The following is a 22,463-nucleotide window of genomic DNA, read 5'->3' on the forward strand; positions in this document are numbered from 1 at the left end:
GACAGTCAGGGCTACACAGAGAAACCCTGTCTCGAAAAAAACAAAACCAAAAAACTCTGAATTCTAGCCAGATGAGGGGGTGCATATTTTCTTTTATATTTCTTTTTTTTTTTTTTTTTTTTTGGTTTTTCGAGACAGGGTTTCTCTGTGGTTTTGGAGCCTGTCCTGGAACTAGCTCTTGTAGACCAGGCTGGTCTCGAACTCACAGAGATCCACCTGCCTCTGCCTCCCGAGTGCTGGGATTAAAGGCGTGCGCCACCACCGCCCGGCTTTATATTTCTTTTTAAGATTTAAGAAGCCTCCCCCCTTTCCCCGTAACAGTCCTAACTGTCCTGGAACTTACTTTGTAGACCAGGTTGGTCTCAAATTTAGAGATCTATCTGCTTCTGCCTCCCAAGTGCTGGGATTAAAGGCATGTGCCACCACCACCTGGCTTCAAAGAAGCATTTTGCTTGCATGTATGTTTGCATGCATGTGCACCATGACTGTGCCTGTGGAGGTCAGAAGAGGGCACCAGAATTATGGCTAGCTGTGAGGCACCAAGCGGTGCTAGGAATCAAGCGTGGTTGTCTCTGCGAGAGCAGCAATGCTCTCAACTACTGAGCCAAGTCTCTAGTACCTGGATGCACACCTTTAGTCGCGGCACTGGGGTGGCAGAGACAGGAAGGGATTCAAGGCCAGCCTAGTCAACACAGTCAAGCTCAGGTTGAGACCCTGCTTCAAACACACAATCCAGTAAAACTCCTGAACTCTTCTTGGTGCATAACCCCCTTCCAGGTCACCCGGAGACACAGTACCCTTTCCTACCTTACATAGCCTCAGATAGGGAATGAATAGTGGCTGATGGGATTCCTAGGAATCAGCCTCCTTACAAAGCTATTTTCTTTCCTTTTTAAATTTTTTTTTGAGCCGGGCGGTGGTGGCGCACACCTTTAATCCCAGCACTCGGGAGGCAGAGGCAGGCTGATCTCGAGTTTGAGGCCAGCCAGGGCTACACAGAGAAACCCTGTCTCAAAAACAAAAACAAACAAAAACCCAAATAAATGATTACCTGGAATATCTTACATACTGAAAGCATACAAATTCATTGTTCACAAAAATTTTAATGATCAAATTCATAGCAAAATGGGAGATGTCAGAAACCACACACAGTGGGGAATGATTCTTAAACTTACAGTCAGATGTGACGGTCACAGGATTCCCAGTGCCACCTATGCCGTGGGCACGGAAGGGCTGTTTTCCACATGGACATAGACAATTTTAAACACAGTATGTAAGGGCGTTAAAGAGAGTTTATCAGAGCAACTGAGGACCTGCCCTATCGCTGCTCTCTCACAGGACGCAAGGCAACAGGACTAACCTGAGGGAAAGCCTGACAGGTGAGGGGTTGTGCCCACGCCATGCCCAGCCTTCAGGAGGGACAAAACCTTGATGCTCACCTTCCAAGAGTTTGCAACCGCCAGAGACAGGTACACAAGAATAATCACTACCATTTTCCACAGCTTGAGCCTTGGCAGGACCTTTTATCTTATCGACAATCCCGTTGCCCTCCCCCTACACCCGGAGAAGGAAACAGACCCAGGCTAGACTTCCCCACAAGGTGGTTTCTGCGCAGGTACACCACTAGGAAAACCATTGCCAGACCGAAGAGGCTCGCCCCTGGAATCCAGGCAGAGGGTCAAGCATGGCTGCCTAAGCTATAGTTAGTTCTACGCCAGCCTGGGCTAAGATAAGATGCTGTGGAGTGGGAGAGTGGAGAGAAAAGATGAAAGTAAACAGGAAATGGAGGGGGAAAAAAACCCACCTCCTGAAGAGGGTTCAGGAACTTGCTTCAGCAGCTGAGTGCTTAGGTGACAGAGCCCTGGTTCATCCAGCAGCATTTCCCACAGCACATTCAAAGGGGCCCTGTAGTGGCATTTCATTTGTATTTTAATAAGTAAAGCTTTGCCTGAAGATCAGAGAGTAAAAAAGCCCCGCTGGTCAGCCTATCAGGCAGTAGCCACACTAGTTGTCATAGAAACTGAGCGGTGCACACCTTTAATCCCAGTCTTAGGATTATAAAACGGGAGGAGACAGCTCTCACAGTCTCGTTCTGAGATTCCCAGAGACAAAATCACCATTTTGGACTGAGGTAGAGGTAAGAGCCAGTGGCTGGCTGCTTTTCTTTTTGGATCTTCAGGTTGAACCCCAATTTCTCTGAGTTTTATTGTGGTTCAGAGCTCTTTATCTACACCATCTGATTTGCACACTATGTATGGATCAGGCAGTTCTTATCAAGGAGGTCCAGTACAGGACTCAGCAGCCTCCCTGCACCTGGCCTCTTACCACACTCACCTCTGTCCAGGCTCTGGAAAAGCACATCAACCCAAGGACCCGGGCTTGTTCCCACAGCCTCTTCAGGGCCACTTTCTTGGGCCTTGAGTTGTCTATGATTTCCGTGGGACAGTGATTATGGGAACACCAGACCCCCCACATCTAGGAAATAATTCCTAGAGTCTGATTTTAAGAAGCCACAAAAACTAACTTGGAGTTTGTTGTTGTGTGGTTCTGTGGAGTTCTTATGTATGAAACTTGTACACCACACTCCTAAGATTCTAGGGGACCAAAACAGACCATGTGAACAGAAACTTCACACAAACACACCTGTGATCCCAGCACTTGGGAAACTGAGGCAGGATCATACATGAGGTCAGCCTGTTCATAGCAAGATCCTGGCTCAAAACAGAAACAAAACCCCAAAAAGATGGCACAGAGTCCAATCTCTTCCTTGCCCCAAATGCCCCGATACCACAATCACACGGACAGACACTGTGGCAGGTCTTACCAAGGCTAGGTTCCACAGCAAGAGCTCTCCCCAGAGAAGGTTCCCAATGACTGTTCCTCACAGCCACCTGCCCAATGCCCACAGATCCCTCTACTGCTGACACCAGGTCTCTACTGGTGGGGACCCACAAGTGAAGGTTAGCTGAACGCACCTTTATGGAGAACACAAACTGGAGACCTACATTTCGGGGTCTTTATTCTTGTGAAGACAGGAAGATCTGGGGAGGGCGCAGAAGAGAGCTGGTGCAAGGCTAAGGCTGTGCACATCCGCCACCTCAGAAATCAGAAGCAATGGAGCCCACAGGCACCTACTTGGGCAATGTGAGATGACGCCCCTCCCCACCAAATAGACACAACACAAGCTCAAGCTAGATATATAAATAAGGGACAGCTAATTAGTGAGTCCTTAAATGGTCTTGAGGGTTTCAGACCAACCAGGCTGCTGCAGTTCTGTCTCCTAATGGGTTTTTCTTTTTTGAGACAGTGTCTTTGCCTGTGTAGCCCTGGCTGTCCTGGAACTCACTCTGTAGATCAGGCTGGTCTTGAACTCACAGAGATCCTCTGGTCTTTGCCTCCCAAGTGCTGGGATTAAAGGCATGCGTTACCACTTGCCCAGCTTCCTAATGGGTTTTTCAAATGCCAAGGCCAAAGATGGGGTCCAAGCAGACAAGACCAGGCACACTCAGGGTGGTATGGTCCCAGACAAGACAGAGATAATCAATGGTATGCGTGAACATAAACATTATTAATCCATTCCCAGGCTGGAATGATCTTTGAACATGATCCTGCTAGAAGGTGAAATCCTGATGTGTCAGTCACGACAACTCAAGGAGTTCCTCAGTGGCCTGATTATTTTTCATCCACAAAAATGACCTGACCCAGTCACTTCTAATTACAAAATACAGTCAGGAAAAAAATGGCGTTGGCAGTAGCCTCCAGATACCTAGAAGAAAGCGTTGGCAGCAAAGGTTTGCCCAAGTCAGGCACAAGGTGTCTGTTCACAGGTTGGTGGACCCATGGCAGTGTGTCCCACCTCAACAGAGGAGTCAATCAGAGCACACCCAGACTTACAGAACCATCTGGAAGCTTTCTGGATGTCAGAGCAACTTCTTCAACATAAAGACTCATGATTAAAATGGCAGAGAAACAAACAGAGCAAATACAACCCTGTAACACTTGACTGCACAATTAGGAGATTCAATGGCATCCAAGGACCAGGCATCTGAGTCCACCTCACCTAACTGGTAAGGTCCAGGTGGCTCAAAGTAAGCCTCTCCCACTCGTGTCCATCCAGCCTGCTTAGACCCGGGCACCTGCGCATTGAGCCTGAGGACTGCTGGGTCAGCCTGCTGCCCATTTCTTGGCACGTTTTTGTGGTCCTGGATTCCCCAATTTTATCTCGATTGCAACGGTCAGGTCCTTGGTGAACTGAGAGGGTTGTGCTCTTCTGGTCTGGTGATGAGGCACAGCTTTCCTCACTGCTCCACAGTCCGTCAGGAAATACTTCACTCAGCCAGGCAGCCAGACGGCCAGTCGGAAAGCAGTCCAGGCCAAGTTTGAGATCAAACAGCTTCAGAGAAAACCCCGAAAGCTGGGTGTGCTGACACAGAACGGTAATGCCACACTTGGATGATGGAGACCATGTCTTAGAGGGAAAACAAAAAATGGAGTCTTGAGCTATTTACTCTGCAGCACGTTGTCCAGTCCCATGAACCTCACTGGACACGAGGGCGCTGTTCACAGTCACAAAGCCCCACCGACCTGCCGACTCTGAGCTCGAGGACAAGGTTCGCAGGCAGAAAGCCTCCGTCTATACTGAGGCTCTACTTTTTCCTTCTGTAGAATCTGTACCCTAGGGAAGCATGTTCAAACTCTCTTTCTCCAATTTTCTCCGATGCTCCAGGAAGTTTAAAATTATAAGCTGTGGTGATGTAAGGAATTGTCCCTTCAGGCCCAGGCTGAAACGGAAACACAAAGAAACAGCATTGAGACCTGTCCAGACAGCCTCGAGGAACAGAAGGATTCTCCCAACTGGAAGCCAGTGTGAAGGCAGCTGGGCAGCAGGTCTGTGGGGCTCCAGACACTTAGGATGATACTCAAAGGGCTCTTACTTTTTTTATTTTCCACAGTAGCTTTGGAGCCTGTCCTAGAACTAGTTCTTGTAGACTAGGCTGGCCTTGAACTCAGAGATCCATCTGAGTGCTGGGATTAAAGGTGTGTGCTACTGGCCGGGCAGTGGTGGCGTACGCCTTTAATCCCAGCACTCGGGAGGCAGAGGCAGGCGGGTGTCTGGGAGTTCGAGGCCAGCCTGGTCTACAAGAGCTAGTTCCAGGACGAGCACCAAAGCTACAGAGAAACCCTGTCTCGAAAAACCAAAAAAAAAAAAAAAAAAAAAAAAAAAAAAAAAAGGTGTGTGCTACCACTCCCCAGCTGGGCTTTTTATTTTCTCAAATTTAAATATATATATATATATATAAAAACACACACACACACCTAGTAGGTGGGAAAAAAAAAAGACTGTCCCTGGGAGGGCAGTCCTAAGGAGGTGTCTATGCTCTCCACATCCTCCCCTATTATTGGCTCTACACTGGGATCCTGACTTGAACCTTCTGAGGCACCCAATATCCCATCTTATGTCATTCAAACCACATAATATAGTGTCTGTCTCCCAGATAAATCACCTGCTACATTGACTGCAGCCAACTTCAGCTCATTTCCGCCTACCCGGGTTTCCCTGCAGGACTCTCCCATGTGGGCTCACCTGGTTTTTGATAATACAGTGTGGAATGGAAATGGAACCAATCAGCAGACAGTTCACAGCTTTCAGCTCTTCTGGAGGCAGAGGGGTGATGATGTGGTACATCCGCTGCTCCATGTCAATGCCTCTGCAGATGCCTGTAGACACAGAGCAGCATCAGCCACACTGCAGGAGTCTCACAGCTCAAGCACCTGACATTAAGAGCTTTATGTGGGGCTGAAGAGACAGCTCAGCAGGAAAGAACACCTGTTGCTCTTGCAAAGGACCCAGGTGCCTTTCCCAGAATCCATCAAGTGGCTCACAATTCCACTCCATGGGATCTGACGCTCCCTTCTGGCCTCTGAGAGCACCAGGCCAGTGGTGCAGACAGATGCACATGGAATAAATTAAGGTGTTTTAATTTCTAGCGCTTTGCTTTCAGAATACAAAGAGCAATTGAAGGTTACTGAGATCGCTCAGCAGGCTTAAGGCTGGTTGCTGCTTTTCCACAGGACCCAAGTTCAGTTCCCAGCACCAACTTCAAGGCAGCTGTACCTCCAGCTCCAGGAACCCAGCACCCAACATCTCTGGTCTCCGGGGACATCTGCACTCATGTGCACATACCCACATGTCTCCTGGAGTGAGCAACCATGCCCAGCTAAAATAAAATAAATTTTAAGAGAGTACAAAGAATCTGAACATCCGCCTGTTGTAAGGAACCAAAGTAGGCTAACAGAAGACCTTGAGTAGCTCTGATGCAGGCAGCGTGTCAATGCTGAGGCATACACACAGAAAAGACATTCATCTCCCTAGCGGCAGGCGTTTCTCAATTCCGTGTACAGGTCAATACCAGTTGTGTACAGTGAAGCAGACAGTATTCACTCTCAACTCACCAAAGCCCAAACAGTCACATATGGGGGTCTGGGCAAGCAGGATGGGACCCCGAGTGTATCCTTTCATGTCCTCCAGGATCCTGCAAAGCCCAACCCAGCTGGCATTTATGGCGTACAGTATGTGGGCAGGGGCAACATCAGCATGAGTGATCCGGACAGCAACTGCATTGAAGGGGACCTAGAGAATAAACCACAAATGCTCATCTCCCTGGCAGACTTCTACCTAGGTAGCCTAGGTTGCCTCAAAGTAGAGATCCAACAGGCCACCACATAAAGCTTCACCTTATTATTTTTTGAGAAAAAGGGTTTCTCATCGAACCTAAAGCTTGCTGATTTGGCTAGACTGACAGGCCACCAAGTCCAGGGATCCTCTTGTCTATGGTCCCCCAGTGCTGGGATTACAGGCTTGGGTCATCATACCCAGACAAAAATCTGGATTTTGAAAAGATAAATCAGGATGGTTGGTTGATGGAAGTCCTGGCCCAAAATGCAGATCCCTAGCACAGCCAAAGATGGGGTGGCCAATGCTTATTCTCACAGCATATGGCAAGCAGAGGCAGGAGGGTGAGAAGGTCAAGGCAGACTGGGTGACATAGTTCCCTCCTTCCCGTCCTTCTATCCATGTGATCTTCATTCCTGTCTCCCCTCAACTTGAAAACAAAGCCAAAACAGGAGACAAGAGCACGAGCATCAGCGTCAACTTGTAGGATTCCAGGGCATTTCTTTATAGAATGATTGATGAGAGGAAAGTTGTTCAGGCAGCAGCCTAGAAAGTCACGGATCTATGGCTACGTAAAGTGAGGATGCTAAGTCAAGAGATTCCAGCAAGCTAAGGCTGCAGCTGATCGGACGTCACAGTAGGTGTTGGCAGCGACCGGGAAAATGACAGTCCGGTCTGCCATTCCAGTCTCAGCTCAGCTTTTCTTCTGGGTCTTTTTACCACCTGTGTTTTGTTGAATAGGAATTTGCTTTCTTTTAAAAACAATCCCACTGCACTGGGTCGTGGTGGTGCATACCTTTGATCCCAGCACTTAGAAGGCAGAGACAGTCAGATCTCTGAGTTTGAGGTTAGACTGGTCTACAGAATTCCAGGACAGCGATACACAGAGAAACCCTGTCTTGAAAAACGAAAAAAAAACTCACATAATTCCCAGCTTGCTTGAGCTTCCTACTATGAATCAAGATGTGAGGCATCAGTTGCTCCTCCCACCAATGCCTTTGTCCTGCCATCCTAGACCATAAGCCTCTGAAACACTAAGCCCAGTTTACACACACACACACACACTGCCTTTCTTGGTCATGGTGTTGTCACAGCAAAATCACTGAGAGAGTGTGAGTGTGTGTGCACATACACGAAGGATGTGTGCGAGTGCACATGCATATGAAGCTTGGGCTGAGCGTCAACACAGTCTGTGGAAAAATCCTTCTGAACACTGTAAAGATGTGTTGCTCTCATTGTTACAAGCCAGAAGCGGAAGAAACAACGTGGGAGGGTCATAGAGGAAGTGAACGAGCCTCAGGGTAGCACATAGATTAAAAAACAAACAAACAACAGGTTAATTTAAGTTGTAAACAGCTGGAGACAAGCCTAAGCTATTGGTCGAGTATTTATAATTAATAGTGAGTCTCTGTGTTGGGATCCACAGCAAAGGAGCATGGCTGCCACGGTCACCATAGAGCTCTCCCCAAAGCCATCCCAGCAGCCTGGACTGGAAGTTGTAAACACTTTGGTGCTGCTACCCGCTAGGAATAACAAGGTGCTCAGGAGGCTGCTCTATGGACCAGGCACTACCAGGAAGGCTCACAGAGCTCTGCAGCATCCTGAGACGTCAGGCACTGCCACTGTGCAGGTGGAAAGTGTATAAATGTGAGGTGGCCACCAGATCAGCTGACATCAAACTACAATCCACACCACATACTAAGCTTGCCAGCCAAGGACCAAATGTCAGCTCTCCATCTTCTCTCAGGTAACCCAGCCTCATCATTCCTTAGTTTTCCCATCTGAAAAATGGGGATAATATCAGAATCTAAATCACAGGGCTGTTTTGAGAATTAGGGAAGTAATATACAGGAGGAGGCAGAGCAGCCAGGACACCAGAGACTCAAGCACTTTATCAGTAAAGAGACCATTTCTCCCGCCAGCTCTGATTACCTGATAGGGCGTCAGGCTGTGCAAAGGACTAAGCTGCCCTGGCACAGGAGGCATCAGCTGGCTAAGGTAACCCAACACCGCCAGATCTCGAAAAATTTTGTTGTATTTGGCCCTGAAAAGTAGAGTACAACAAGGTAAATAGAGAATATACCACGCCCACTTGGGGGCAGAAGAGACCAGCATCTCAATCATTAGGTAGCACACTAGACCTTGCTCTTTCAAGATATCCCCACCCTAGAGCCGGAGATGTGGTTGTTACTGCCAGCACATACCCTGGTCTAATGGCCAATAAGACACTCTCCTCCCGCCCCCGTCCCCCTCAAGGTCTCCACCCACAACTCTCTCTTGACACAGTCCTCCAGGAAACCCAGACTCTTCAGCACCGAGCCTCTGGCCACCGGCATGGGAAGCTCCATCTCCATGCTCCTAACAGGAATCATTCTCCTTTAAATGTACATCAGTGGTACCCCTGAAAAGTCTTGAAAAGTCTTAAGAGGATTCTCTTTTTTTTGTTTACAGGGCTTCACAGTAGTCTGGCCTTGAACTCATGATGTCCCACTCTGAGGTGCGAGAATGATAGACAAGCGTCACCATGACCCGCTCTCTAAACAAGTGAGCATGCCATGCCCGGCCCACTGTAGGAAGCTTCATTCCTTTTTTTTTTTTTGGTTTTTCGAGACAAGGTTTCTCTGTGGCTTTGGAGCCTGTCCTGGAACTAGCTCTTGTAGACCAGGCTGGTCTCGAACTCACAGAGATCCGCCTGCCTCTGCCTCCTGAGTGCCGGGATTAAAGATGTGCACCACCACTGCCCGGCTAAGCTTCATTCTTTACCCAAATGACACTTTACTTACCTATTTTTCTCATTTTTACTACACGGAAATTCTGAGTAAACAAGCATCAGCTTATGTCCAGGGAAGACCGGAACTGGACCGGAGTCTTTCTCTTCTTCAGTAAAATCCAAACTGTCTCCAAATTCTTCAATTTCAAACCCTCGACGTTTCCTGATCTTGCTTTTTGTATACAGGCCGTCTGTGAGCTCTACATACTCTGGGGTCAGAGAGGCCATTGTAGGACCCCGGGGAGAATACAACTGAATGACGTAGTTGGGAGACAACAGGCGGATCAGGTCAACAAGCAGCAGCAGTCCATCATCTGCGATGGAAGAGAGACCAGAGCACGGCGTAGTAAGCACCAAAGGCACGGATCTGGTGTGGTGCGGCACGCGGGAGGCAGAGGCAGGCAGATCTCTGTGAGCTCGAGGTCTAACAGAGCGAGTTCCAGGACAGCCAGGATTGTTACATAGGGAAACTTTGCCTCTGAAAAAAACAAAACCAAAAACACACAAAAAGAAAATCAAGAAAGACTTGACCAGGCAGCGTGTGCACACCTGAGAAGATCTGACACCGGTTTCTGGCTTCCAAGGACACTGTGCACAATGTCTGGACAAAACAGTCAAGCCAAAATCAGTCAATTGATTAAAACATAATCAATGACCCAAAAGACCAGAAACTAGAGCTCTGGCTTACTTGGTGGAATATTCATTCCCTTAGCACCACAAAAAACAAACAGTGATGCCTATAATCCTGATTGGGGAGGAGGTGGTATGTTGACAAGTTCAAGGCTGCCCTCAGTTACATAGGGGGAACGGCCTATGCTGACCCTCATTTGAACACTACAACACACACGTATGAAAACAGCACAGGGCACCTGTACAGCACTCATGGTAGCTGCTTACACTGCATCACATGTGTACGGGCTTACCTTTCACCCAGCCCATCGTATTGATGATAAGTGGGGACTCTCTCTTGTAGTCTCTGAACACATACTTCACTATTTCAATATAATTCTCATAGTCATTGTGACAAGTCATCTTTCCATAATACACCATCCTCTGTGGCTTCCTCGGGTGGGTGTAAGGTGGTCCTAGAAAACAAAAGCCGGAGTCAGGAATCAAGCACTTTTCTAACATACAGAAGGCTCCAGCAGAGTGGTTCTCAATCTCCCTAACGCTGGAACCCTGTAATACAGTTCATGTTGTGATGATCCACAACCATAACATTCTTTTTCTTGATATTTCATAACCAATTTTACTACTGTTATGAATAGTAACGTAAACATCTGGTATGTGACCCCTGTGTGGTGTATGACCCCCGTGGGAGTCATGACCTACAGGTTGAGACCCGCTGCTACAGAGGTTCTATCTACAACACTACCTAGCAAACATAACCACGCCACAGCCACACAACAGTGGGCAGGATTTTGTGACACTGCCAACCCTGACAAAGATCTTAGGAAAGCTCAAACCACCAAGAAGAGCATCAAATTATGTTTTTAGAAGTCAACTTAAGCTGGGCGGTGGTGGCGCACGCCTTTAATCCCAGCAATTGGGAGGCAGAGGCAGGCGGATCTCTGTGAGTTCGAGACCAGCCTGGTCTACAAGAGCTAGTTCCAGGATAGGCTCCAAAACCACAGAGAAACCCTGTCATACAAATACACTCCCAATTTCATGTATGTAAGTAAACTCTGATCATATTCTGACATGACCGCATTTATTCCAGGTATCTGGGATACAACTATGAACCCCCACCTTCTAGGGCTTATAAAGCCCTAGCGAAAATTCAATTAATAACCTTTAATAATCTCCTGCTAAGTGGTGGTACATACTTTCGAGACAGAGTTTCTCCGTCTAACAGTCTTGGCTGTCCTGGAACTCACTGAGATCCACTTGCTTCTGCCTCCCAAGTACTGGGAGCAAAGACATACACCATCACTATGTGGCTGTGGAACACATGTTTAATACCAGAATTTGGGAGGCTAAGCATCTGAACCTGAGTTCCAGGTCAGCAAGTTCCAGGCTAGCCAGAGCTACACAGTAAAAGCCCGATCTCCCCAAGGTTTGGAGAGACGGCTCAGTGCCAAGACCATGTACTCTGGCAGAGGACCTGAGTTTGATGTCAAGAAGTTGACAATCAGCTCTCACTCCAGCTTCATTGGACTCTCACACCCTCTTCTGACCTCTAAGGAGACTAGCACTCATGTGCATACACTCCCCCCGCCACATAATTAAAAATAAATCTTAGAGGGGGGAGTCTTAAACTGGTTGGCGGTACTGCATGCCTTTAATCCCAGTATTACTCAGGAAGCACAGGCAGATCTCTATGAATCCGAGGTCAGCCTGGACTACAGAGCAAGTTCTAGGACGGCAAAGCTACATAGAGAAAGCCTATCATGTAAAGTCAAATAAATAAACAAATAGTAAATAAATCAAAAATAAATAAATAAATAAAAAGTCAAGGCTGATGACTGCTCATCAGATAAAGGTGCTTCCATTGAGCTGATGGCCAGTGTAGTTCTCCTAAACTTGCATGGGAAGAAGGAACTGTTGTGGAATATTTGTACAATGTGTGAAAATGTGTTGCTGTAATTGAGAAATAGCTAGGCAGAAAGCATAGGTGGAACTTCCTGGCAGAGAAGGAGGAAGTCAGAAGGATGGATCTGGCTTGCAGGAGACATTAAGACAAAAACAAACCACAGAGGGGCTGGAGAGATGGCTCAGTGGTTAAGAGCATTGCCTGCTCTTCCAAAGGTCCTGAGTTCAATTCCCAGCAACCACATGGTGGCTCACAACCATCTGTAAAGAGGTCTGGCGCCCTCTTCTGGCCTTCAGGCATACACACAGACAGAATATTGTATACATAATAAATAAAAAAAAAAAAAAAAAAAGAACAAACCACAGAGAAACCCTGTCTCGAAAAACCAAAAAAAAAAAAAAAAAGACAAGAATAAGTTGGACACACAGAGTGGGTAGAGTGGGGAGTGGGTAGGTAAAAGGCATGTGGTAGAACGAAGATTAATAATAATATGTGCTAATTAGTTATAAGAGCTAGTGGGACAAGCCTGAACTCATGGCCAAGCTTTCACAATTAGTAAGGTATCTCCAAGTCAGTATTTGGGAGCTGGCAGGACAGAAAAAAACTCGTTACAAAGAAGTGACTCCTACAAGTTGCCACTGGATTTCTGTATGTATGTGTATGCGCATCAAGACACTTGAACCCAAATCCTATTCAAAATAAGTGAGTGTAAAATAAATGTAAAAACAAAACATGTGCATGGTAGCACACTCCTTTAACCCCAGCACTTGGGAGAGGCAGGTGGATCTCTATGAGTTCCAAAACAGCCAGGACTACACAGACCAAAAAAACCTTGCTTCAAAAGCAAAACAAGATAAAGGCAGTAGTGGCATGCCTTTAATCCCAGCACTTAGAAGGCAAAGGCAGGTAGATCTCTGAATTCGAGGCCAGCCTGGTCTATAGCGCGAGTTCCAGGCCAGTCAAGTCTACACAGAGAAACTCCATCTTGAAATATCAAAACAAAATAATACAAACAAACAAACAAAAACCAAAAGAATAAAAACTCCAGGGACTTAAATAGGCATTCTTTTGAGATTTACAAGTGGCCAACAGCACTGGAAATATAAACACTCAAGAGGAGGACACTCTATTTAAGGTCACAGAAGTACAAAATACACACTTGCTTGGGGATCTGTAATCAAAATAAGCAACACTGCCAAGAAGATCAAAGGGAATTAATGCCCCTGCATACTGCTGGTGGCAACTTAAAAGACAGCACAGCCACTGTGAAAGTCTGGTAATTTCTCAGAAAGGTCAACAGGAGACTATCACATCACCTAGGAACCGCACATCTAGGCACACAAATGAACCTGAATGCAGGGTCTTGATGGTGTACTTGCCCCCTGTTCTCATGGCAGCGCTGTCCACAGCAGCAGAAACCCAGAACTCCCACAGTGGGAAGAGGAGGGCTCAAGTGGGAAAGGTGCGGGGCCACGCAAGCCTGCTGACCAAACTTCAGTCCCCAGAACCCATGAGCAGCTGAATTTGGGGATACACATCTGCCTTTGCAGCACTCTGAGGGAGAGGGGGGCAGCGAGGCGAGAGCCACTTAAGAGCCTGCAGATCAGCTAGTCTGGTAAATGCAGCGAAGCAGCAAAAAAATAAGGGACCCAAATTCACCCCAACAAGGTGGAAGGAGAAAACTAATCCTCCAAAGCGACTCTCTCATCTCCACACACACTGTAGGGCACGCAAGAGCTGGGTGGACAAAAACGCAGGATGCAAATATGTAATGGAATCATCTCAGACATACAAAGAAAACTAAGCTAATTTTCTTTTCTCTCTCTGTGTGTGTATGATTTATGCAAGCTGGTTTTCGTCTCTCTGCCCTCCAGCTTGCCATAGCAGTGCTGGGGTCACAGGCCGATTCACGAAACCAGATCCATCCTTATTACGTGTCCCAGGCCATTAGGTTTGTGTGGCCGGGTCTTCTACCCATCAAGCCATGTCCTTAGTCTGAGATTAAGTTTGACACATTCCATAAACTAGAAGCTGGTAAACAAGCCAGATGCAGTACTGACTGTTTCACCTACAAGGCTAATTAGGTCCATTCCCAGGGACAGAACTGGGCTAGAGAACAATTAGGAGCTGAGAGGTGCAAGTGGTCTGTAAGGAGAGAAGCGCTTCACTAGGAGATAACAAAGAAAATATGGATGTAGCAATGGGAAGCACAACACTATAAACAGATTTATACACCCAGGTGTGGCTTAGATGAGCACACTGCTTCTGCATGCTTTCTAATTCTAAAATGCATTCTGAAACAGGAAGAGGACAGTACGCGGTCCCCTGACTGCAGAGAACAAACCTGTGCACGGCTCAACAGTACTGGGCCAGGGCTCAGGTCGCCTAACATGTTATTAGAGTGAGATGTCTTTGCAATTTACACAAAACAGGTGCTGGAGAGATGTCTCAGAGTTGAGAGCACTGGCTGCTCTTTCAGAGGACCCAGGTTCAATTCTCAGCACCCACATAGCTCACAACTGTCTGTAACTCCAGGTCCAGAGGACCCGACACCCTCACACAGACATACATGCAGACAAAACACCAATGACTTAAAATATTAACAAGTTTACATAAAGCATTTCCTAAAATAAGCACACTCAAGTTTGCTGTGAAAGCTTCACTATGCACAAAATTTTGTGAATGTGATTCCTCTTAAACCTCGTAAGCCCAAGACATGCAACACACACAATACTTACCCAGCAGCGGTTCTGTAATGTTAAGTAAAGCAATGCAGCCAGGAGGCGTGAACTCCGTCTGCCCGGGATCACATTCCAGGTAGTCAACACCAGGGAGGCTGGAAATCGGCAAAGAGAAAGACCAGTCTTAAGCAGCTGACCTCTGTGGCAGTGACTCTGTGCTGCATGGACATCGTCACCCCGAGCAGCCTTGTAGCCGTCACGCTCCAGACGCTAAAGGCAAGGCCCCATCCCACTCACAACAGGCAAGGTTATTGCAAAAACGTAACAGCTCAGTTCTGGGCTTAGAGATGACATCTGGACCAGTTTAGATCAAGTCCAAGCACCCCCTCTTCTACAGGTCAGAGTCACCACATGAAGAATGCCACTGCCCAGTCCACAGCATTCAGAGCCAAACACAATCCCACCCCCAGTGTCTCCACCAAGTTGGGTATGGTGGCTTACACCTGTAATCATAGCACTGGGGAGACTGAGGCGGGAGAATCACCAAGAATCCAAGTCCAGACTGGTCTAGAGAGTAAGACTGTGCCCCAAAGGATCACACAAAAACCAAGTCTCTGTATCTGAATCTCACTTCATGCCCAGATGACCGAATGAAAACACAAGCATGCTTACCTGTTCAGTAACTGGTTAATCAGTATTCTACTGAACGTGGACTTTCCCGCGTCACAAGCGCCACACAACAGGATGACAGGGCAGCCATCTACTTTTGCAGGTAAAACAAACAGTGAGCCCCAGTGCCAGCCAGTCCTCAGGACTGTAGCTGCGCAGTGCCCGAGGCTCTGGGGAACACGAGACTCATGGAAGGGGATGCTCACCACAGGACACACTGACGAGCTCCTCCAGGGCACAATGGGCACTGTCACTCAAGAAGATGCCTGCCCTCTTCCGCTGTCTTCTGAGGCCAATCGTTTTCAAGGTTATAAACTCAGCGTTAACCCGCGCAGGATAATGCTGAAATACAACAATTCATTCAAACCCTAAGGAAAGTTTCCTTAAAAATATACATTTGCTTGTTTCTAAAGTAATAAGCAACATACAGTTGTTTCTGTTTTTTGAGACAGGGTTTCTTTCTGTAGCTTTGGAGCCTGTCATGAAAGTTGCTCTGTAGCCCAGGCTGGCCTCAAAGTCACAGAGTCTTCCTGTCCCTGTCTTCTGAGTGCTGGGATTAAAGGTGTGCACCACTACCGCTGAGCATCAACATATAGTTGTGAGTTACAAAACAAAACAAAAATTTGTTCCTTTCTCTCAGTACATTAAAGCACATCCCATCACCCTGGCCTGCCTACTCTCTCTGAAGCACATATCCGCTCTCAGGCTGCCGCTGCCTCTGGAGAAAAGAAAGGGATTAAAATGTAGGGAAAGTTCAACAGAGGCCACGGCGGGAGGACAGGCTGATCTGAAATAAAGTCAAGGCCATCTATGAAACACAAAACAGGACACAGCACAGCACATGGAGCTGAAGAGGCAAAGGCGGCTGTCCTCAGTCTACACCGGGGTCCTCAGGAAGCATAAGGGCCCTTCAAAGGGCTCGTGCTAGCTGCCGTGGGGAGGTTCCGAAGAAAAGCGTCCACCATACAGAAGAGGAGAAGAAAAGAAACTACCCACAACGCATCCTCAGGCAGTCAGCAATCACAGAGGGCATTCCTGCCTCAGGTGCCTCCCGAGAGTTATAGAGTTCTGTGAGGGATAAAAACGGAGGCCCAGAGTTGAAGAGATGGTTTAGTGGCTAAGAGCGATCACTGTTCTCGCAGAGACCGGAGTTTGGTCCCTAGCACTCATGTCACACAGCTCAGTCACCTGTTAACTTCACCTCTGGCCTACTAAAAATAAGGGGCATACACAGACATATAAATGAGTACAAAAACTCTTCAGAGCCGGGCAGTGGTGGCACACGCCTTAATAAATCAATCAATCGATCAATCAATCAATCAATCCCAACACTTGGGAGGCAGAGGCAGGCAGATCTCTGTGAATTCGAGGCCAACCTGGTCTACAAAAATTAGTTCTAGGACAGGCTCCAAAGCTACAGAGAAACCCTGTCTCGAAAAACCAAACCAAAACAAAACAAAACTCTTCAGAATGCACTCACGTGAGGGCTAAGGAGATGGCTCAGTGGATAAAACTCTAGTTTTTAGGACCAGAGTTCAAATCCCCAGCACTGATGCAAACTAGGGAGGTGTGAGGGTGGCCTGTAATTCCAGTACTTGGAAGACAGAGAACGGAGAACCCTGGAAAAACCCTGATTAGCTAGACTATCTGCAACTGGTGGGCCCCAGGTTCAGCAAGAAACCTTGTACAATGAATAAGTGGAGAGCAATTGAGGAAGACATTCCACATCACGTTCTGACCCCACGTGCGTATGTACACTGACACACAGGCAACCCTCCCCACATAAATAAATAATAATATAAACCACATTGATATACGCCTTTAATCCCAGTACACCGGAGGCAGGGGCAGAACTCAAACTCTGAGTTCAAGGTCAGCCTGATCTACAGAGGAAGTTCCAAGACAGCCAGGACTGTTACACAGAGAAACCCTGCCCTGAAAAACAAAATAAATAAATAAATAAATGTAGCCACAGTAGCCACCACAGTAGCATCTGTCTGCAATCCCAGAACTCCACAGGCAAGAGGAATACAAGGTTGAGGCCATCTGGGCTACATAGTAACACCGGGTTTCAAAATAAAAAAAAAAAAAAAAAAAAAGGGTGGGGGTGGGGTCTGGAGAGATGGCCCAGACCCAGAGGTTAAGAGGACTTTCAGAAGGCAGATGTTCTGTTCCTAGCACCCATGCTGCCTGGTTTACAACCTCCTGTAACTTCAGCTCCAGCACTCTAACTTCATACATCTGGTCTCCAAGAAACTTGGCACACATGTGCGTATACCCACATAATTAAATACTGAAACATAATCACAAAAGCACATCCATGCCCCGACCACCTTCATCTCCTTTTGCATAGCACGTCAGGAATGTCTTGGTTCCCTCTCCCAGTGGTAAGGAACTATGAAAGAACTCTTTGCTTGCTCTTGTCCCTCACCTATTTGTCTTCTGGTGATTATACAATAAAATGCCCAGCCAGGAGGGGTGGTGCCATAGCATTTATTTGTTTGTTTTGAGACAGGGTCTCTGTAGTTCAAGCTGTCCAACATAGACCAGGCTACCCTCGAACTTATAAGAGATCCTCCTTAATGAGTTTGAGGCCAGCCTGATCTACAGAGCAAGATCCAGAACAGCCAAGGCTTACACAAAAAAACCCTGTCTTAAAAAAATGAGACAAATAAAACAAACCCAAATTGGAATGGTTGGTACCCATTGTGATGTTGGCACTAATATGAGATATTGAGGACAGACAGGGAAGGTTATGGCTTAATAACCTGTGTGTGTCGATGTTAAGTTGACAAGGGGACAGTTGCGCTAGTCAGTGTTTATATCACCTTGACGAGAGCTAGAGTCATTTTAGAGAGGAAGCCTCGCCAGGGATTGGTGGTGCAGCCTTTAAATCCAACACTCGGGAGGCAGAGGTAAGCAGATCTCTGAGGCCAGTCTAGTCAATAGAGCAAGTTCCAGGACAGCTAGGGCTACACAGAGAAACTGTCTCAAAAAACAAAAAAGCAAAAAAAAGAATACTTGCTGTTTTTGCAAAGGACAGGAATTTGATTCTCAGCACCTCCTCAGGTACCAGGCATACATGTGGCGCATAAGCATACATGCAGGCAAAACATACACACAAAAATAAAATAAACCAAATAATAATAAAATAAACAAAACTAAAAACCGCTTGTAAGTGCCGGGGAAACAGTTCAGCCAATAATCTTGAGGCCCTGGGCATGAACCCAGGCATGAAGCGCTCATGGGTGTGGGTGTGTACGACCTTATCACCTGGGACTAGGACGCGGAGGCTGTGACAGACATCCAGCCTCCTTGGTAAACTTCAGGCCAACCAGAGACTGTTTCAAAAGACAGACAAAACCTCAAGGTGCCCGCTGGCTTCTGCATGCACCTGCACTAGCATGCGTGCAAGCACGTACAGGTAGAATCGCTCGTTCCTCCCAAGGCCACAGGGCCTTATAAGCAAACACATTCATCATGGACTCAAGGGCAGTCCAGCTGAGCTTCCCCTCCACAGCGCTGTCACTCTAGCCATCCTGCTTTCCCACCGGCTGTGATCAAGCAAGGTGGTTCACAATGCCCTCTCGACAATGATGACCTCTCACTACAGAGCCCTGGAGCCACTGCGTTCCTTCAGCTTCCTTCTCCCCACCTCCTGACTCCATCGGGAGGCTGTCCCTCAGCAGTGTACTAAAACCAGTCTGGGGGGCTGGAGAGATGGCTCAGTGGTTAAGAGCATTGCCTGCTCCTCCAAAGGTCCTGAGTTCAATTCCCAGCAACCACATGGTGGCTCACAATCATCTGTAATGAGGTCTGGTGCCCTCTTCTGACCTTCAGGCATATATACAGAACATTGTATGCATAATAAATATAAAAAAAAATAAATAAAATAAAATAAAACCAGTCTGGTCTAGATCCTCGTTCTGCATCTGTAGACTTTCTTAGACCACCTTAGACTGGCAAACCCTCCACCCCTGGTCATTCCTTGGCTCCTCTGTGACTTCCTTATTTTAACCGCCTCTCGAGTGACGTGGCCCAGACCTCATACCCTCTCCCCTCTCAAACTCCGTCAATGTGCCCATGCTGTCTGTCTCTCTCTCACCTAATCTGTGTTCTTGGATACCCTCTCTGTTGCAGGCTCTCAACAGAAGATGGCCCTACCATCTCCTCCAAACTACAGACTCACATACTCTAGCGCCTGACATCTCCAACTTGATATCTTTTTTCTTCTTCTTTTGGAGACGGGGTGCCATGTAGCTCAGAGTGGCCTCCACATCACTATCTAGCTGGAGATGAACTTGAATTCCTTATCCGCCTGACTACACCTCCCGAGTGCTGGGATTACAGGCTTATCCTACCATAACTGATAAAGAGGTGGCTTCTGCTGGGCAATGAAACTGAAGAAGAGGAGGAGAAATGTTCATGATGAGCTTTCTATAGGTGCCTGTGTAAATGCACGCCACACCGCGTAAGTGGGGGCCAGAGGACAAAACCCAGGCGTGCTCTCTCCTCCTACACGAGCACCTGGGATGGAACCCACATTCTCGGGCTTGTTCAGCAAGTGCCTTTACCCATGAAACACCTTTCTATAGAGACTATCTCCTAACTGTTGACACCCCGAAGTGCTACCCCTAACACACGACAGAGGATGATCATTCTAAAAGTGCTCCCAACAATTCAGGTGACGGCTCTGGTGCAAGGGACCAGCAGCCCTAAATGAGTACGGGGCCTTACCTCCTGCCGGAAGACGTAAGAAGCACACTTATAGGAGCTCATGAAGTCCACGGCAGGGGACCTCAGCTGCTCCAGCAGCACGACAGAGGCCAGGGGACAGAAATAGTGCATCACCCAGTGTCTGTCATCTGCAAAAAGAGGAGCAGGCCACCTCAGAATTAGTAACAATTTAGATCCCAAGGGCTGTTATCTCAACTACAGGCTTGTGAAGTAGAGGTGACTTTTTTACGTCTGGGTGGAGGCAGCATAACCCGAGTCTGCTGCCTACTAGCTTCATGGTCTTGGAAAACTTCTGGTGTAAAACAGCGGAAATCACAGTATTTTAATACTTAGAGTACAGTTACCCAGTTTCATGTGCGGCTTGAGCAGAGCCCGTATCTCTTTTCTGACCTCCTTTTCGCTTTTCTCGGGTTCTGGGTACAGCATCCCCCTGATGCTCAGGAAAGAATGGGTGTAGGCAGAAAACACATCTTGGGCGGGCTGGCCTTGTTTGATGATATGGCCGAAGATTTGCAACTGGCCATAGATGCAAGTCACACGGCATATCCCACTGAAAATAAAGTCCTAGCAGGGAAAGAAGAAAAAAACCATTATGGACATTATAGATACTGCTACCAAAGACAGAAAAATTCTAAAATCTTTCTTTTTTTTAAAAATATTTATTTATTTATTATGGATACAATATTCTGTTTGCATATATGCCTGCAGGCTAGAAGAGGACACCAGACCTCATTACAGATGATTGTGAGCCACCATGTGGTTGCTGGGAATCGAACTTGGGTCCTTTGGAAGAGCAGGCAATGCTCTTAACCACTGATCCATCTCTCCAGCCCCCAAAATTCTAAAATCTTAACTTGCTATTCACTTATCAAAATGATCTTTATCCCCTTGAGAGAGGGCCTTTATGATGTAGCCAAGGCTGTCCTAGAACTGACTTGCGTAGTTCTTCGACTCATGGAGATCTAACCCTCCCTACACTCAGAGAGGCTGGTGTGAAAACTCACATCCAAGTGTCAAAGTACACAGCACTGGGGCTGCAAAGGTGGCTCACCAGTTAGAGCACTGGCGGCTCTACCGGAGCACCCATGTTTGGTTCCCAGCACCCTCATGGTGGCTCACAAGCTCCTCTAACTTCAGTTTCAGAGGATCCTCTGCAGGCACTGCAAGCACATGATGTACGGAAATGCAGGAGAAACACTCAGACATAAAAAACCAAAACAAGGCTACACTGTACGAAGTGACCAAATTCTGTCAGGTTTTAACTTAACCCTAAACATCATACCCCCATTGCAGCTCCCAACAGACTCACAAACTCTACCAACCCGCGCTTACAAAGGCGAACAGCATACCCGTCTCCAATTCCCGAGGCTTCACTCCTTCCGGGCATAAGAAGGGCAATCCTTAACCAGGGTCAAACCGCCTGAGTTTAACTCTTGGCTCTGCCGTGCTACTGTCTAACTCCGGCTGCAAAGGACCTACCCGGTTTTTCGGCCCATAAACACGAGAAAGAGATGCCAACCGTCACTCCCGTGAGAGCTGGGAGTGCTAACTGATTTGGGACACCCGGAAAGCTGGCAGCTACGTACCCAACAAGTCCGACCCATTAGTTTGCTAGTACAGCGCAGCCAGCAGGCCTACAGATCCCTGAGCAGGAGGATGAGGATGGACTTGCATGCGATCTGCATCCGGAGGACCACGGCCTGGTCACCAGAAGCTACCCCGCGGGCGACTCACCTCCTCGGCTGGCAGCACCAACAACACTCGGCCGGAGCCTAGGTCCCGCACGGCTTGGGTGACGTTCGTCGGCAGGGGTGGGAAGTTGTGCGCGCGCTGTGGGCGTGGCGTGGACTGCGGGCGTGGCGTGGGCTGGCGGCGCGGTGTGGGCTGGCGGCGCGGCGTGGGCTGGCTGCGGGGCGAGGGTAGGTTGCTCGGCGTGGATCCGGTGCCCGGCGTGGACCCGGTGCCCGGCGTGGACCCGCTGCGGCTCCGGACCTTGCACTTTTCTGCCACGTGCGCGCCCGCGGTGACACCTAGCTTCCAGTCGCCTCCCAAAGCCTGGGCCCGCAGCAGCCGCCGTCGCAGGCGCCGCAGCTCGCCCCGGGTCAGGACTCCAAACCGGCGACGGCCCCGACGGCTAAGGAGGAGGTGGGACCGGGCCTTGCGAGCCCGCTGCCAAGAGGAGCGGCTCGGAACCCGTCTGAGCAGCACCTCGGAATCCGCCATGCTTGGCCCGGAACGCCTCCGGCCCGGACTATCTCGCGAGATCGCGTCGCGTCGCCCCGCCCCGCCCCGCCCCCCAGTGCCAGACGTGCAGAGCTGCGGGCGCCCTCTCCCGGCCGGCCTGTGCAGCACATGAGGAACTCCAACCCACTGTGCCTAGGCTCGGGCGGCCCGAGCTTG

General features: G+C 48.2%; 1 protein-coding gene across 2 annotated transcripts; it reads right to left on the minus strand.

Annotated features, from left to right (window-relative positions):
• Window positions 1-1,133: 1,133 nt before the first annotated feature.
• On the minus strand, window positions 1,134-22,301 carry Nol9 (nucleolar protein 9). Of its 2 annotated transcripts, none has more exons than XM_057784543.1 (12): window positions 21,798-22,301; window positions 20,408-20,627; window positions 20,064-20,191; window positions 15,533-15,668; window positions 15,330-15,417; window positions 14,715-14,812; window positions 10,367-10,528; window positions 9,457-9,757; window positions 8,606-8,717; window positions 6,454-6,631; window positions 5,585-5,718; window positions 1,134-4,781 (listed from the first exon to the last, which is right to left on the minus strand). In XM_057784543.1, exons 1-12 carry the CDS (start codon window positions 22,284-22,286, stop codon window positions 4,647-4,649), a joined length of 2,181 nt encoding a protein of 726 aa, XP_057640526.1. In that variant the 5' UTR covers window positions 22,287-22,301; the 3' UTR covers window positions 1,134-4,646. The 2 variants fall into 2 exon arrangements, with proteins under 2 accessions (XP_057640526.1, XP_057640525.1); XM_057784542.1 differs by having other exon boundaries at window positions 15,330-15,420.
• Between the last annotated feature and the right edge of the window lie 162 nt (window positions 22,302-22,463).

Source organism: Chionomys nivalis, chromosome 11, assembly GCF_950005125.1.
Source record: "Chionomys nivalis chromosome 11, mChiNiv1.1, whole genome shotgun sequence".
Classification (NCBI taxonomy): domain Eukaryota; kingdom Metazoa; phylum Chordata; class Mammalia; order Rodentia; family Cricetidae; genus Chionomys; species Chionomys nivalis.